At 44.7% G+C, this 14,842-nt stretch overlaps 1 protein-coding gene across 1 annotated transcript in view; it reads left to right on the top strand.

Moving 5' to 3' along the window:
• ADAMTS17 (ADAM metallopeptidase with thrombospondin type 1 motif 17) overlaps window positions 1–14,842 on the top strand; it is a 395,327-nt gene that overhangs the window by 65,202 nt on the left and 315,283 nt on the right. The window contains exon 4 of the mRNA XM_040257013.1: window positions 1,616–1,788. Coding sequence (XP_040112947.1) covers window positions 1,616–1,788 — 173 coding nt within the window. The remainder of the gene's footprint in view (window positions 1–1,615; window positions 1,789–14,842) is intronic.

Raw genomic sequence — 14,842 nt, 5'->3', positions numbered from 1 at the left:
TGGAAAATACAGAGGAAAAAAGGAAAATGAAGATCACACATCACCCATGATTCATATTTTAGTTAAGTTCTTCCTAAAGAAGGTTATTATCTCTGGGCCTGAAGATGCTTGTGTGTTAAATCTTTGCCAACCTGAGATTTAACTATATGTAGACTTCTATGTGCTTCTCTCTATGTCACTAAATAACTTTCACAACTGTGCTTTACATGACTGCCCCCTGTTTTACCATCATTGGCTTTCTCTGTGGTTGTAGGTTGTTTTCCAGTTTGTCTCACTGCACAGGCTGTTTTTGTTTATACACTATGAACTGTATTTCTGGTTTTTGTGTGTGCGTCTTTGGTTCTAGAATGATTGAGTCATTGTATGAAACCGGTTTGTACATCTATGGGCTGAGTTTATTGCATAGAGGTTGTAGCAGAGCTGGTTTCTGTGTTCAGTTCAGTTGCTCAGTTGTGTCCGACTCTTTGTGACTCCATGGACTGCAGCACGCCAGGCCTCCCAGAGTTTACCCAAACTCATGTCCATTGAGTCAGTGATACCATCCAACCATCTCATCCTCTGTCGTCCCCTTCTCCTCCTGCCTTCAATCTTTCTCAGCATCAGGGGTTTTTCCAATGAGTCCGTTCTTTGCATCAGGTGACCAAAGTATTAGAGTTTCAGCTTCAACATCCGTCCTTCCAATGAATATTCAGGACTGATTTCCTTTAGGATGGACTGGTTGGATCTCCTCGCAGTCCAAGGGACTCTCAAGAGTCTTTTCCAACACCACAGTTCAAAAGCATCAATCTTCAGTGCTCAGCTTTCTTTATAGTCCAACTCTCACATCCATATATGACTACTGGAAAAATCATAGCTTTGACTAGACAGACCTTTGTTGGCAAAATAATGTCTCTGTTTTTTAATAAGCTGTCTAGGTTGGTCATAACTTTTCTTCCAAGGAGAGAAAGAAAGGCAGTTCCTTAATTTGATAGCTATTATTTCCATTTTTATATCAGCCCACACAGAAGATTTTCATTCCAGTCCCAAAGAAAGGCTTCCGTGTGGGCTGATGTAAAAATGGAAATGCTGCTGCTGCTGCTAAGCCACGTCAGTTGTGTCCAACTCTGTGCGACCCCATAGACGGCATCCCACCAGGCTCCTCTCTCCCTGGGATTCTCCAGGCAAGAACACTGGAGTGGGTTGCCATTTCCTTCTCCAATACATGAAAGTGAAAAGTGAAAGGGAAGTCGCTCAGTTCTGTCTGACTCTTAGCGACCCCATGGACTGTAGCCTACAAGGCTCCTCCGCCCATGGGATAATAGCTATCAAATTAAGAAACTGCCTTTCTGTTCACATTCAGATTCTGAAAGTGCATGTTATTGACATCAACCTTTGATGTTGGTCAGAGGTGTTTGCACCCACAAATCTGTATGTCAGTCCTCACATGGCAGCTTTGAGCGTCCAGATGTTCTGAGGTGGGACCCAGTAATGACCCTAGCTGTTTAGCAAAGTAAGGTCTTCTTGGAAATCAACTGATCTGAAGAGTCAGCAGAGGGTTACTCACTGTTTACTAATATCCCTTCCCTGTGGTGAGGAAACAGCAAAGTGCTGCACGAATGTCTCCGTTGTTTTCTAGAAAAGAAGAAGCCGAGGACGGGCCGGCCATCGCGGGACGGGCGGCAGCGGAGGAATGCCATCCAGCTGACCAGCGAGCACACGGTGGAGACGCTGGTGGTGGCCGACGCCGACATGGTGCAGTACCACGGGGCTGAAGCGGCCCAGAGGTTCATCCTCACCGTCATGAACATGGTGAGCCTGCTTCCTCCCGGAGAGGGCCCTGCGCCTGGCGCTGGTGTCTGCTCCTGGGTCGGGAGTGGGCTCACACACAAACTTGCCACCCCTGGGCAGGTGGGGCACAAGAGGCGGGGGAGCACCCTAGGCAGAGGCCTGAGTGCTGAGCGGGGCTGGTGCAGGGTCAGTGCCGGAGTCTGCCCAGGGACGGGAGTCCACCCGGTAACCGGAGTCCTCCCAGTGATGAGAGTCTGCCGGGAGATGGGAGTCCTCTGGTAGTGGGAGTCCACCCGTGCTCCCCTCTAGATGCCTCCCAAGACCCTTTCTGTGGGCGAAGGCCCCTCTCAGAGGAGTAACACTGAGTAAGTCAGTCCTGCTCTAAGGAGCCAACTGTCTAGTACAAAGAATCAATATGCAACTTTAGTGTAAAACAGAGCTGGTCGTGTGCAAGGAAGAGAGTTTGTCTAGTTGAGGGGAGCAAGGAAGGAACCTGGGTCTTCTCTGGTTTGATGAGTGGGCAGAGGGGGGAAACCTTCACATGGTGGGTAGGTGGGGAGGGGCCGCCTGCCTCAAACTTCAGACATGGAAGAATGTTTGTGTGCATTCCCACTCCACCATCCATCCACTCTCCTAACAAGCAGTTTTGAATACTCCTGGCATAGTGGTAGGTGCCAGTTACAAATCCTAAAAGACCCGGACCTTTCTGCAGAAGGCAGTGGTGTCACAGATGGGCGAAGCATCTGTGCTTGAGTAGGCATGCTCCCCCAGGGAGCACTGGGGTCAGGTGGAGGGCTGGGGAGTGATCACCCCAAAGTGTGGGGGCATCATGAAAGAGCTGACCCTTCAGCCAAGCGAGGGTGCTTGCCCGGTTTGGGGAGCAGTGGCAGGTCACATGGGGGGTGCCGCAGGAGCTACATCTTGGGGAGGACAGATGGACTGGTGTGTCTGCAGCTGTTGGCTGACCTTGGCTGGGCCGAGCAGAGCACAGCGGGGAGAGAGAAATTGCCCACAGAGGCACAGTGGAGTGCCAGGGTCAGGGCTGGGCGGGAAGGCAGACAGACCGGGTGTAGGTTGTCCGGCCCCAAAGGAGTAGCTGTAGGGATTGGTTCCCTGGTGGCTCAGGCGGTAAAAGCATCTGCTTGCAATGCGGGAGACCCAGGTTCCATCCCTGGGTGGGGAAGATCCCCTGGAGAAGAAAATGGCAACCCACTCCAGTACTCTTGCCTGGAAAAACCCATGGACGGAGGAGCCTAATAGGCTACAGTCCATGGAGGTTGCAAAGAGTCAGACAGGACTGAGTGACTTCACTTTCACTTTCACTTCGGGCATTGCTGGGGTTGGACGTTGGGTAGGGGCAAACTGGGATGAGATCAGGAAGTGAAGAAGTAGAAACAGCGTTGCAGAAGGTCTTGGCTGAGGGAGAGAAGAGGAAAGAGCCTCCCTGGGTGGAACCGAGGTCAAGGAGGACTTTGGAGAGGGAAGTGGGTGACGGGGTACCAGTGTGGGGTTTAGGCCCAGACACACCTGCAGCAGGAGCCCTGCTCTGAGCTCAGAGCTGGCAGCATCAGAACCACTTTGAGCTGGTTCCCCTGCATGAGCAGCTGCGAGGCGGGGGCTTAACCACCCCGGGACTTTAGCTGCCCCAGGGGCCTTGTGCCTGGTGACAAAAGAACCTACAGCTCATGGAAAGTGGAAAGGGCCAGGCCCTGGCTGTGCCACAGTGACTGAGAGATGCTGGAGGCAGCCCGGGAACAGAGAGGCTAGAGACGTGGCCCGGGTGACGCAGGCAGTCCCTGCAGGGCTGTGGCCGTCAGGCCAGGCCTGTCTGTAACTAGCCACAGGAAAACAGCAGATCGTAAGCCTCACCCTGGGCTGATGGGGATGGTGAGCCCCACAGCATTCCTGCCTACTGTGAAGTCAAGACTCCAGTACCTTGACCTCTGTCAGATTGACTTGCCAGGGCTTACTTTGGGGACACGTATCAGTTTGCAAGAAACTCCATCTGTCTGTCCCCTGCCCCCACCCCAGACAGGCCATGCCCTAGGGCCGAGGCTGCTTTGGTGGTACATGGAGTCTTGAAGGTGAGTTACCCTCCGGACCTACAGACCTCCCCGTAGGACGGGCTCGTCTGCAAAGCCCAGCGATGTGGACCCCCTGGGGGACCAATCCAGGGCTGATCTGTGGACACGGGCACACCATGAGGTTCCAGGTCACCCTCCCCTTTAAAGTCATCAGCTCTAGGAATTCCATTGACTTCTTTTCTTTCCTTTCTCCCCCCACCCTTTCCTTCCTCTCCCTTTTTTACTTCCTTCCTTGCCTTCTCCAGATTTTTAAAACTTATGGTAATAAATACGTACCAGAAAAGTTTCTGTCTCACCCTTTAAGCCTGCAGTTCTGTCACATTAGGCACACTCACATTGCTGTACCGCCATCGTCACCATCCGTCCCTGGAATTCCTTTCGTCCTGCAGAACTGAAAGTGTCCTCATTCGACACTGGCAACCCAGGCTCCCCTCCCCCAGCCCCGACAGCACCCTTCCATTTTGAATCTGACACCCCGAAGGACCTCATATCCAAGTGGAGTCAGACAGTATTTGTTCTTTTGTGACTGGTTGATTTTCACTCAGCACGATGTCCTCCAGGTTGGTCCAGGTTCTTGGAGGTGTCAGAATCTCCTTCCTGTTTGGCTACATAACATCCCATCGTATGGATAGACTGCATTTTGTCTGTTCATCCACTGATAAACGTTCGGTTGCTTCCTCCTTTAGGCTCTTTTGACTAATGCTGCTTTGAACGTAAGTGTACAGTCTGAGTCCCTGCTTTCACTTCTTTTGGGTATGTACCCAGAAGTGGAATTGCTCCTGTTTCAGCTTTTAATGGTGTTTGGCCCTGATTTCTGAGAAATATCCCTGAGCTCTGCGTTTGCACAAGCTCTGACCTCCCTGGCGGCTGGTTAATGACGGGCTGCAGTGCCGCAGTCGCCCGGAGCAGAGCCCAGAGCAGGCCTGCGGGGGCTGGCTCAGCACCAGGCTCTCTCACCTGTAGGTAATTTCATCTCATTTATTTATTTTTTGTCCAAGGCTCAAGTCCAGGGAATAAACATTCATTACAACAGCTAAAGTAGTAATAAGGCAAAGCTCCTAGTTTGATACTTGCTTTCATCATTTTATCGTGTGGACAAGAGCCACTGTTTTATTTATCACAGGTTGGAGAGGGGTTGTATGTGGGAGCGTTGGTCTCCCCACGGGCTGTAAGGACTGAACGAAGGGGCTGAGTGGCGACGATGCTTGCCTTCAACTTGACACTCTTCACGCCTCTTCAGCCGCTGATACTAAGATGTTGGTGGCTCCAGATACAGCTGCCTGAGGGCACATCTGGGCCAACTACATTCATTTGGGATTTAGATGTTTCTTAATGAGGGCTGCCTAATGAGGGCAGTGCCGCTTTGGTGAAGGGCATGTGACATTCGTACACTGACACTTGGCCCTTCGGTTGTCTGCTCCTTGGAGTTTCTTGGCTGGTCTGACGAGGCCAGAAAACAAATGGAAGCAGAGCGTCCGACCTGCTCACACCGACTCTCCCCACTGGCAACCTCTTTCTGTTGCTCTGCGAGTTGCTGTTCAGAATATTTGAGAACCAGTTGCATTCAGACAATGTGCCTTGCTTTACACAAGGCCACCCTCCACCACCTCCAGCATCCTTCAATTTCTCAAACCCTAGTGTTAACAATACAAAGAATTCTGTCTGTCCTGCCCATAGCTGTTTCAGAAAAGGGATCTCTGTTAGTAAGATCATCTCTAAGCCGGGATGCCAGGGAAGGGTGGTGGCTGGACTGAGGAGCCCTGTCATTAGACAAGGCCCCTGGGTGCAGCCGGCAGGAAGGGGAGGCCAGCTGCCCTCTCTCTCCTGGTGAACTGTGTTTTCTGTGGGCATGTAGGGTTGAAACAGCTCTGTCTCTTCGCTCCTCTGGATTTGGGAGGAAGTCTGCCGGAGAGGTTGCCACCTTTGTTCCATTGGTTTCTCTCCAGCACCATCTGGTGCTGATGTCCAAGTGCCCACCCCACCTCCCCGCCCTCCCACTTGGGTCTCTGTGGGCAGGGGACTGACCCAACTCCTACATGCCACTCTGACCACAGGGGCTAAACCCAGACAAGTCCCTGTCCCCAAGTCAGGCCAGGGGGCTTGTGGGGCCTGGGTGTGTGATAGCCCACCCACAGTTGGCAGAGTGTGGGGGTTTGGGTGTCAAGCACTCACAGTTTTCATAACATCGCAGAGTTGTAGTGAATTAGGTCCATGTCAATCAGTAGCCTGATGGCCCATATTTCAGAGGGAGGAAGGGTGTTTGTGGTGACTTGACTAGTCCAGATGGACGTTTCATGATTTCACGTCACTTCCTCCTCATCCTTGGTGGATTTCCTCATTCTCGTTTTATGAGACGAAAATAGAGGCTTGTGGGGAGTTCGGGGTGCAGAGCCAGTGAGTGCCTCGCAGGGTTAGGTCTCAAACCTGGGCTGAGGGTTCCCTGTACCACCTGGTCATAAGGGAGACCGCATAGCTCAGATCTGTCCTTTCTTTCCATTCCTACCCTGGACTGATGGCCATTGTTTTTTATCTTGACAACTACAGAAGTATCTTCGTGGGCTCCTCACTTCCATTGTCTTTCTTCTTGGATCCTTGCTACAGAACGGCCAGAAGGGTCTTGAATTAGGACACTGTTGCTAGGAGCTCTGAGGCGCTCTGTGGCTTCACTCGTGGCGGATGTGGAAACCTTCCCCACTGCCTGCCGCTCTCCCAGGCCGAGTGGCCGGGGCCCGCCTGCTTCTCCTGGGCTCCACTCCCTTCTCCACTCCTGCCATGTGTGCCACCATTTCTCAGGGGCCCCCGTGGGCTCCTCTCTGACTTGTAGCATCTCTCTGTCAGGATCGGTCTTTGCCGCACTTCGTACAGAGCTGGCGCCTCTGTCTTTTATGTCTCCGTGTAAATGTCCCCTTAGAGAGGCCCTCCTTGCTGACTCCTCTGAAAAGGCCACCTGTTTTCTTTATCATAGCAGTCTGCCTTTTCCTTGGTGGTTCTTGTCTTGATTTATAATTCTTGTTTTTTTTTTCTTTTTAAAAACCATCTTGCTGCAGAGTTTCTATGTACTATTGAATTCAGGCTGGTATAAAATCAGAATGCTATGATTTTAGGATGTTAAATATAATGCTGGTAGTAGTCACAAAGAAAATAGCTATAAAATATACCCAAGAGGAAATGAGAAGGGAATTTAAAATTTTCACCATAAAAAATGAAACATGCAAAAAAAATCACTAATGCAGGAAATGAGGGCCCCCAAAAGCTATAAGACACATAGAAAACAAATAGCAAAATGCAGAAGTCAGTCCCTCCTTGTCAGTAATTATCTTAAATTATAGGTTAAACTCTCCAGTCAAAAGACAGATTGAGTTTGGGGAAGAATGGATACATGTGTATGTATGGCTGAGTTCCTTCCTATTCACCTAAAACTATTGCAGCATTGCTTGTTAATCAGCTATACTCCAGTACAAAATAAAAAATTGTTTGCTTTTTTAAAAGACAGATTAGTAGAATGGATCTAAGAAATGCTCTAATGTGTATAAGAGGCTGACTTTACATTAAGACACAAATAAATCAAAAGCAAAAGAATAAAAAAGATAGTCCATGCAGATAGTAACTGTAGAGATCAGGAGTGGTTATACTAATATGAAGTGGCAACCCACTCCAGTGTTCTTGCCTGGAGGATCCCAGGGATGGGGGAGCCTGGTGTGCTGCCGTCTATGGGGTCGCACAGAGTCGAACACGACTGAAGCGATTTTGAACACGACTGAAGCGATTTAGCAGACTTTAGTCAGAAAAAGTTACAAGAGACAAAAATATCTTGTATATAATAAAAGATTCAATATAGCAAGAAAATGGAACAGTTATAAGTTTTTATGAACCTAATAACAGATCATTATAATATATGAAACAAAAACTTTGTAGAATTGTAGTGACAAGTGTGAAGTTTTCTATAATAATAGGTACTTCGGCTCCCTCCTTCCACCCACCCACCCACCCACACACACACCCACACCCACACCCACACACCCACCCACCCACACACACTCTATTAGTAGTGAATGGGAAAACTAGACAGAAGATAAGTGAGGAAATAGAGGACTTGAACAACACAGTAAGGCAACTAGATCTGATAAGATATACAGAACACTACCCAACAATAGCAGGATATTCGTTTTTTTCAAATGCACGTGGGACATACCCCAGGATATACTGTATATATTCACAGATTGTCTCCACAGATTTAAAATTATCATACAAAATATCTTCTCTAGTCGCAATGGGATTAAGTTAGAAATCAGTAACAGAAGGAAAATTGGAGAATTCACAAATATGTGGAAATTAAACAACACACTCTTGTACAACCAGTGGGTCCAGGGAGAATCACAGGGGAAATGAGAAAATGCATGAGGCTGAGTTAAAATGAAAATGAAACATACCAAAACTTATGGGGAACAGTGGAAGCAGTACTCAGAAGGAAATGTATAGCTGTAAAATGCTTGCTTTTTTTTTTTTTTTAAAAAAGGATCTCAAATTAATAACCTAACTTTACACCTTAAGAGAGCTAGAAGAGCAAACTAAACTCAAGTATAGCAAAAGGAAGGGAAGATTAGAGCAGAAATAAGTAAATAATAGAAAAACAGTAGATAAAATCAGTAAAACCAAAAACTGATTCTTCAGAAAAACTGACAAAACTGATAAAACTTTAGCTAGATTGATTAAATCTTTAGCAGAGTTCCAGAGAATAGCAAGTAGAGATAAGAAGGCCTTCTTAAATGAGAAATGCAAGGAAATAAAGGGAAAAAACAGAGTGGGAAAGACTAGATATCTCTTCAAGAAAATTGGAAATATCAAGGGAACATTTCATACAAGGATGGGCATGATAAAGGACAGAAACAGTAAGGACCTAACAGAATCAGAAGAGTCTGAGGAGAGATGGCAAGAATATACAGAAGAACTTTACAAAAGAGGTCTTAATGAACTGGATAACTATGATGGTGTGGTCACTCCCCTAGAGCCAGACATCCTAGAGTGTGAAGTCAAGTGATAAAAGAAAAAAAAAGCTTCCCTTAGGAAGCTTTGCTATGAACAAAGCTAGTGGAGGTGATGGTATTCCAGCTGAGTTATTTAAAATCCTGAATGAATATGCTGTTCAAGTGCTACACTCAGCACCTTAGGATTTAAAATCCTAAAAGAGAATGTTGTTAAAGTGTTGCACTCAACACTAAGAAGTCTGAGTGCCAAAGAGTTGGTGCTTTGTCCTCAGTATGTCAGCAAATTTGGAAAACTCAGCAGTGGCCACAGGACTGGAAAAGGTCAGTTTTCATGCCAATCCCAAAGAATGTTCAGACTATTGTACAGCTGCACTCATTTCACACACTAGCAAGGTTATACACAAAATCCTTAGAGCTAGGCTTCAGTAATACATCAGTTGGGAACTTCCAGCTGTAGAAGCTGCATTTAAAAGAGTCAGAGGAACCAGAAACCAATTGCCAACATTCATTCAATCATAGAAAAAGCAAGGTAATTCCAGAAAAACATCTACTTTTGCTTCATTGACTACACTAAAGCCTTTGACTGTGTGGATCACAACAAACTGTGGAAAATGCTTAAAGAGATGGGAATACCAGACCATCTTACTTGTCTCCTGAGAAACCTCTATTCAAGTCAAGAAGTAACAGTTAGAACCAGACATAGAACAACTGACTCATTCTAAATTGGTAAAGGAGTATGGCAAGACTGTATATTGACATACTGTTTATTTAACTTCTGTGCAGAGTACATCATGCAAAATGCAGGGCTGGATGAATCACAAGCTGGAATCAAGATTGCCAAGAGAAATATCAACAACCTCAGATATGCAGATGATACCCCTCTAATGGCAGAAAATGAAGAGGAACTCAAGAGCCTCTTGATGAGGGTGAAATAGGAGAGTGAAAAAGTGAATTCAGTAACTATGATCATGGCATCTGGTCCCATCACTTCATGGCAAATAGAAGGGGGGAAGTGGAAGCAGTGACAGATTTTATTTTCTTGGGCTCCAAAATCACTGCAGATGGTGAATGCAGCCATGAAATCAAAAGATGCGTGCTCCTTGGAAGGAAAGTGATGACCAACCTAGGCAGCATATTAAAAAGCAGAGACTTCACTTTGCCAACAAAGATTGTTGTTGTTCAGTCATCAAATTGTGTCCAGCTCTTTGCCAGCCCCATGGACAGCAGCACACCAGGCTTCCCTGTTCTTCACTGTAGTCAAAGCAGACAAAGGTCTGCACAGTCAAAACTATGGTTTTTCCAGTAGTCATATAGAGATATGAGAGCTGGACCATAAAGAAGTCTGAGTGCCAAAGAGTTGATGCTTTTGAACTGTGGTGCTGGAGAAGACTTTTGAAAGTCCCTTGGACTGCAAGGAGATCAAACCTAAAGGAAATCAATCAATATTCATTAGGAGGACTGAAGCTTCTTGCTGAAGCTGAAATTCCAATATTTTGGCCACCTTATGCAAAGAACCAACTCATTCAAAAAGACCCTGATGCTGGGAATGAGATGGTTATATAGCATCACTGACTCAATGGAAATGAATTTGAGCAAACTCCACAAGATAGTGAAGGACAGAGGAGCCTGGTGTGCTTCAGTCCATGGGGTCACAAAGAGTTGGACATGACTTAATAACTCAACAACAGCAAACTGATTAGTAAAAAATCTTGAATTACTAAAATCAGAAATGAACGCAGGGACATGACTATCAATTCTGTAGAAACAAAATGAGTTATAAGAGAATACAGTGAGCCAATGTACACTATCTAATTAGCTAAACCTAGATGAACTAGGCAAATACCTAGAAACACAAAGCTCACCAAGACACAATCACAAAGACATAGAAAATCTGAGTTGACCTATAACTAAAAAGGAGATCAAATCAGTAATCTATAATCTCCTAACAAAGGAAAGCCATGAACCTGACAGCTTAACTGGTAAATTATACCATACATTTAAAGGAGAACTAATTAATTAATCCTCCTCAAACTCTTCCAGTAAACTGAAAAGGCAAAAATGCTTCCTCTTTTCTATGAAGATAGCATTGCCCTTTAATGAAAGCCAGATAAAGACACTCTAAGAGTACTATAGTTCCTTATGAATAAGGAAAACATTTCCCTTTTGAATATTATTGCAAACATTCTCAACAAGATACTAGCAAACCAAAATCATATCATGCACCATGACAATGTGGGATTTATTTCTGGAATTCAAGGATGGTTCAACATACAAAATTGAGCAACATAATATACCACATTAACAGAAGGAAGGAAAAAATAATCATTTCAGTTGATGAAAAATACAACTATTTGCTAAAATTCACCTATTTCTCGTGATAAAAAAAATTCAGCAAATAGGAATAAAAGGACGGTACCTCAACATCATAAAAGCCATATATGAAAAACCCTTAGTGAACATCATACTCAAGGGTGATAGATTGAAAGCTTTTCCTCTAAGATGAAGAACAAGGCAAGGATGATTTCTTTCACTACTTCTGTCCTATATAATACTGGAAGTCACAGCCAGAGCAGTTAATCAAGTAAAAGAAATAGGCATCCAGTTAGGAAAGGAAGGAGTAAAATTATCTGTTTACAGATAGTGTGAGCCCTATAGAAAATCATGAAGTACTAAACTTCAGTGCTTTGGCCACCTCATGCGAAGAGTTGACTCACTGGAAAAGACTCTGATGCTGGGAGGGATTGTGGGCAGGAGTAGAAGGGGACGACAGAGGATGAGATGGCTGGATGGCATCACTGACTCGATAGACGTGAGTTTGAGTGAACTCCGGGAGTTGGTGATGGACAGGGAGGCCAGACGTACTGTGATTCATGGGGTCGCAAAGAGTCGGACACGACTGAGCAACTGAACTGCTGAAGGCACAAAAATTAGCATTAATAAAATAATCAGCAAATTAGCAGGATGCAAAACCAATACACACAAAACAGTGATATTTTTGTATCCAAAATTGAATAATCTGAAAAAGAAGTTAATTCCATTTGCAAAAATGTGAAAAAGAATAAAATACACTTTAATCAGAGGTGAAAGACTTGTACACTAAAACCTATAAAACATTGATGTAAGAAAATAATACATCAATAAATGGAAAGACACTGATGTTCATGGATTGGAAGTTTTATCAGTAAGATGTCAATATTGCCCAAAGCAATGTACAGACTCAATGCAGTCACTAGCAAAATCCAAACAACATTTTTCCTTGCAGAAATTGAGAAATTCATTCTAAAATTTGCACAGTATCTCAAGAAACCCTGAAGAGCCAAAACAATCTTGGAAAGAAAAACAAAGTTGAAAGACTTATATTTCCTGATTTCAAAGTACTACAAAGGTAAAGGAAATCAATCCTGAATATTTATTGGAAAGACTGATGATGATAATAATTGGTCAATAAATGACAATAATTTGGTCACCTCTAGAGCCAGACATCCTGGAATGTGAAGTCAAGTGGGCCTTAGAAAGCATCACTACAAACAAAGCTAGTGGAGGTGATGGAATTCCAGTTGAGCTGTTTCAAATCCTGAAAGATGATGCTATGAAAGTGCTGCACTCAATATGCCAGCACATTTGGAAAACTCAGCAGTGGCCACAGGACTGGAAAAGGTCAGTTTTCATTCCAATCCCAAAGAAAGGCAATGCCAAAGAATGCTCAGACTACTGCACAATTGCACTCATCTCACATGCTAGTAAAGTAATGCTCAAAATTCTCCAAGACAGGCTTCAGCAATATGTGAACCGTGAACTTCCTGATGTTCAAGCTGGTTTTAGAAAAGGCAGAGGAACCAGAGATCAAATTGCCAACATCCGCTGGATCATGGAAAAAGCAAGAGAGTTCCAGAAAAACATCTATTTCTGCTTTATTGACTATGCCAAAACCTTTGACTGTCTGGATCACAATAAACTGTGGAAAATTCTGAGAGAGATGGGAATACCATACCACCTGACCTGCCTCTTGAGAAATCTGTATGCAGGTCAGGAAGCAACAGTTAGAACTGGACATGGAACAACAGACTGGTTCCAAATAGGAAAAGGAGAACGTCAAGGCTATATATTGTCACCCTGCTTATTCAACTTATATGCAGAGGACATCATGAGAAACACTGGGCTGGAAGAAACGCTGGAATCAAGATTGCTGGGAGAAATATCAATGACCTCAGATATGCAGATGACACCACCCTTAATGGCAGAAAGTGAAGAGGATTCAAAAAGCCTCTTGATGAAAGTGAAAGAGGCGAGTGAAAAAGTTGGCTTAAAGCTCAATATTAAGAAAACGAAGATCATGGCATCTGGTCCCATCACTTCATGGGAAATAGATGGGGAAACAGTGTCAGACTTTATTTTTGGGGGCTCCAAAATCACTGCTGATGGTGACTGCAGCCATGAAATTAAAAGACGCTTGCTCCTTGGAAGAAAAGTTATGACCAACCTAGATAGCAGGTGGATCCATGTCAATGTATGGCAAAACCAATACAGAATTGTAAAGTAAAATAAAAAAAAAAAAACAAAAGCAGAGACATTACTTTGCTGACTAAGGTCCGTCTAGTCAAGGCTATGGTTTTTCCTGTGGTCACGTATGGATGTGAGAGTTGGACTGTGAAGAGAGCTGAGCACCGAAGAATTGATGCTTTTGAACTGTGGTGTTGGAGAAGACTCTTGAGAGTCCCTTGGACTGCAAGGAGATCCAACCAGTCCATTCTGAAGGAGATCAGCCCTGGGATTTCTTTGGAAGGAATGATGCTGAAGCTGAAACTCCAGTCCTTTGGCCACCTCATGTGAAGAGTTGACTCATTGGAAAAGACTCTGATGCTGGGAGGGATTGGGGGGCAGGAGGAGAAGGGGATGACAGAGGATGAGATGGCTGGATGGCATCACCAACTCGATAGACGTGAGTTTGAGTGAACTCCAGGAATTGGTGATGGACAGGGAGGCCTGGCGTGCTGCGCTTCATGGGGTCGCAAAGAGTCGGACACGACTGAGCGACTGAACTGAACTGATGCAAAGAGCTGACTCACTGTAAAAGACCCCGATGCTGGGAGAGACTGAGGGCAAGAGGAAAGGGGGCAACAGAAAATGAGATGCTTGGATGACATCACTGACTCAATGGACATGAGTTTGAGCAAGCCCCGTGGGATAGTGAAGGACAGGGAAGCCTGGCATGGTGCAGTCCGTGGGGTTGCAAAGAGTGGGACAGGACTTAGTGACTGAGCAAAAATAGAGGTCAAAAACCTGTGATACTGGCATAAAGACAAACATGTCGATGGATGGGATAGAACACAGAGCCCAGAGATATACGCTGACGTGTAGTCAAATGCTTTTCAACAAGACTGCAAAGACCATTCAGTGGGAACATGACAGCCTTTTGAACAGATGGTAATAGCAAGGCTGGATATGTTCATACAAAAGAATGAAGTTGGACCCTTACCTAACATTATATACAAAAATTAATTCAAATTGGGTTAAAGACATGAATGTAAGAGCTTAAAAACTATAAAAATCCTAAAAGGGAAAACTTCATGACATTCATTTGGTAATAATTTCTTGCATATTATACCAAAGGCACAGTCAACAAAAGAAAGGTAAATTGGTCTTTGCCAAATTTTAAAACTTTTGTACACCAAAGGACACGGTCAACAAAGTAAAACGGCAGAGCACAAAATGGGAGAAACTATTTACAAATTACATATCTGATAATATCCAGAATATACAGAGATTTCAACAACAGTGAAAACCAACCTCATTTTAAAATGGACTTAAATAGACATTACTACAAGAAGATATACAAATCTTATAATTTGTATATCATATGAAAAGATATTCATATGAAAAGATATTCAGTGTCACTGATCATTAGGGAAATGCAAATCTAAACCACAGTGAGATATTACATCATTCCCATTGAAATGCTATTACTAAAACAGCGTAAAATAATAGGTGTTGACAAGGATGTGGAGA

This window comes from Oryx dammah, unplaced genomic scaffold (assembly GCF_014754425.2).
Source record: "Oryx dammah isolate SB20612 unplaced genomic scaffold, SCBI_Odam_1.1 HiC_scaffold_16, whole genome shotgun sequence".
In the NCBI taxonomy this organism is placed as follows: domain Eukaryota; kingdom Metazoa; phylum Chordata; class Mammalia; order Artiodactyla; family Bovidae; genus Oryx; species Oryx dammah.
This window is presented reverse-complemented; position numbering and strand designations above follow the sequence as displayed.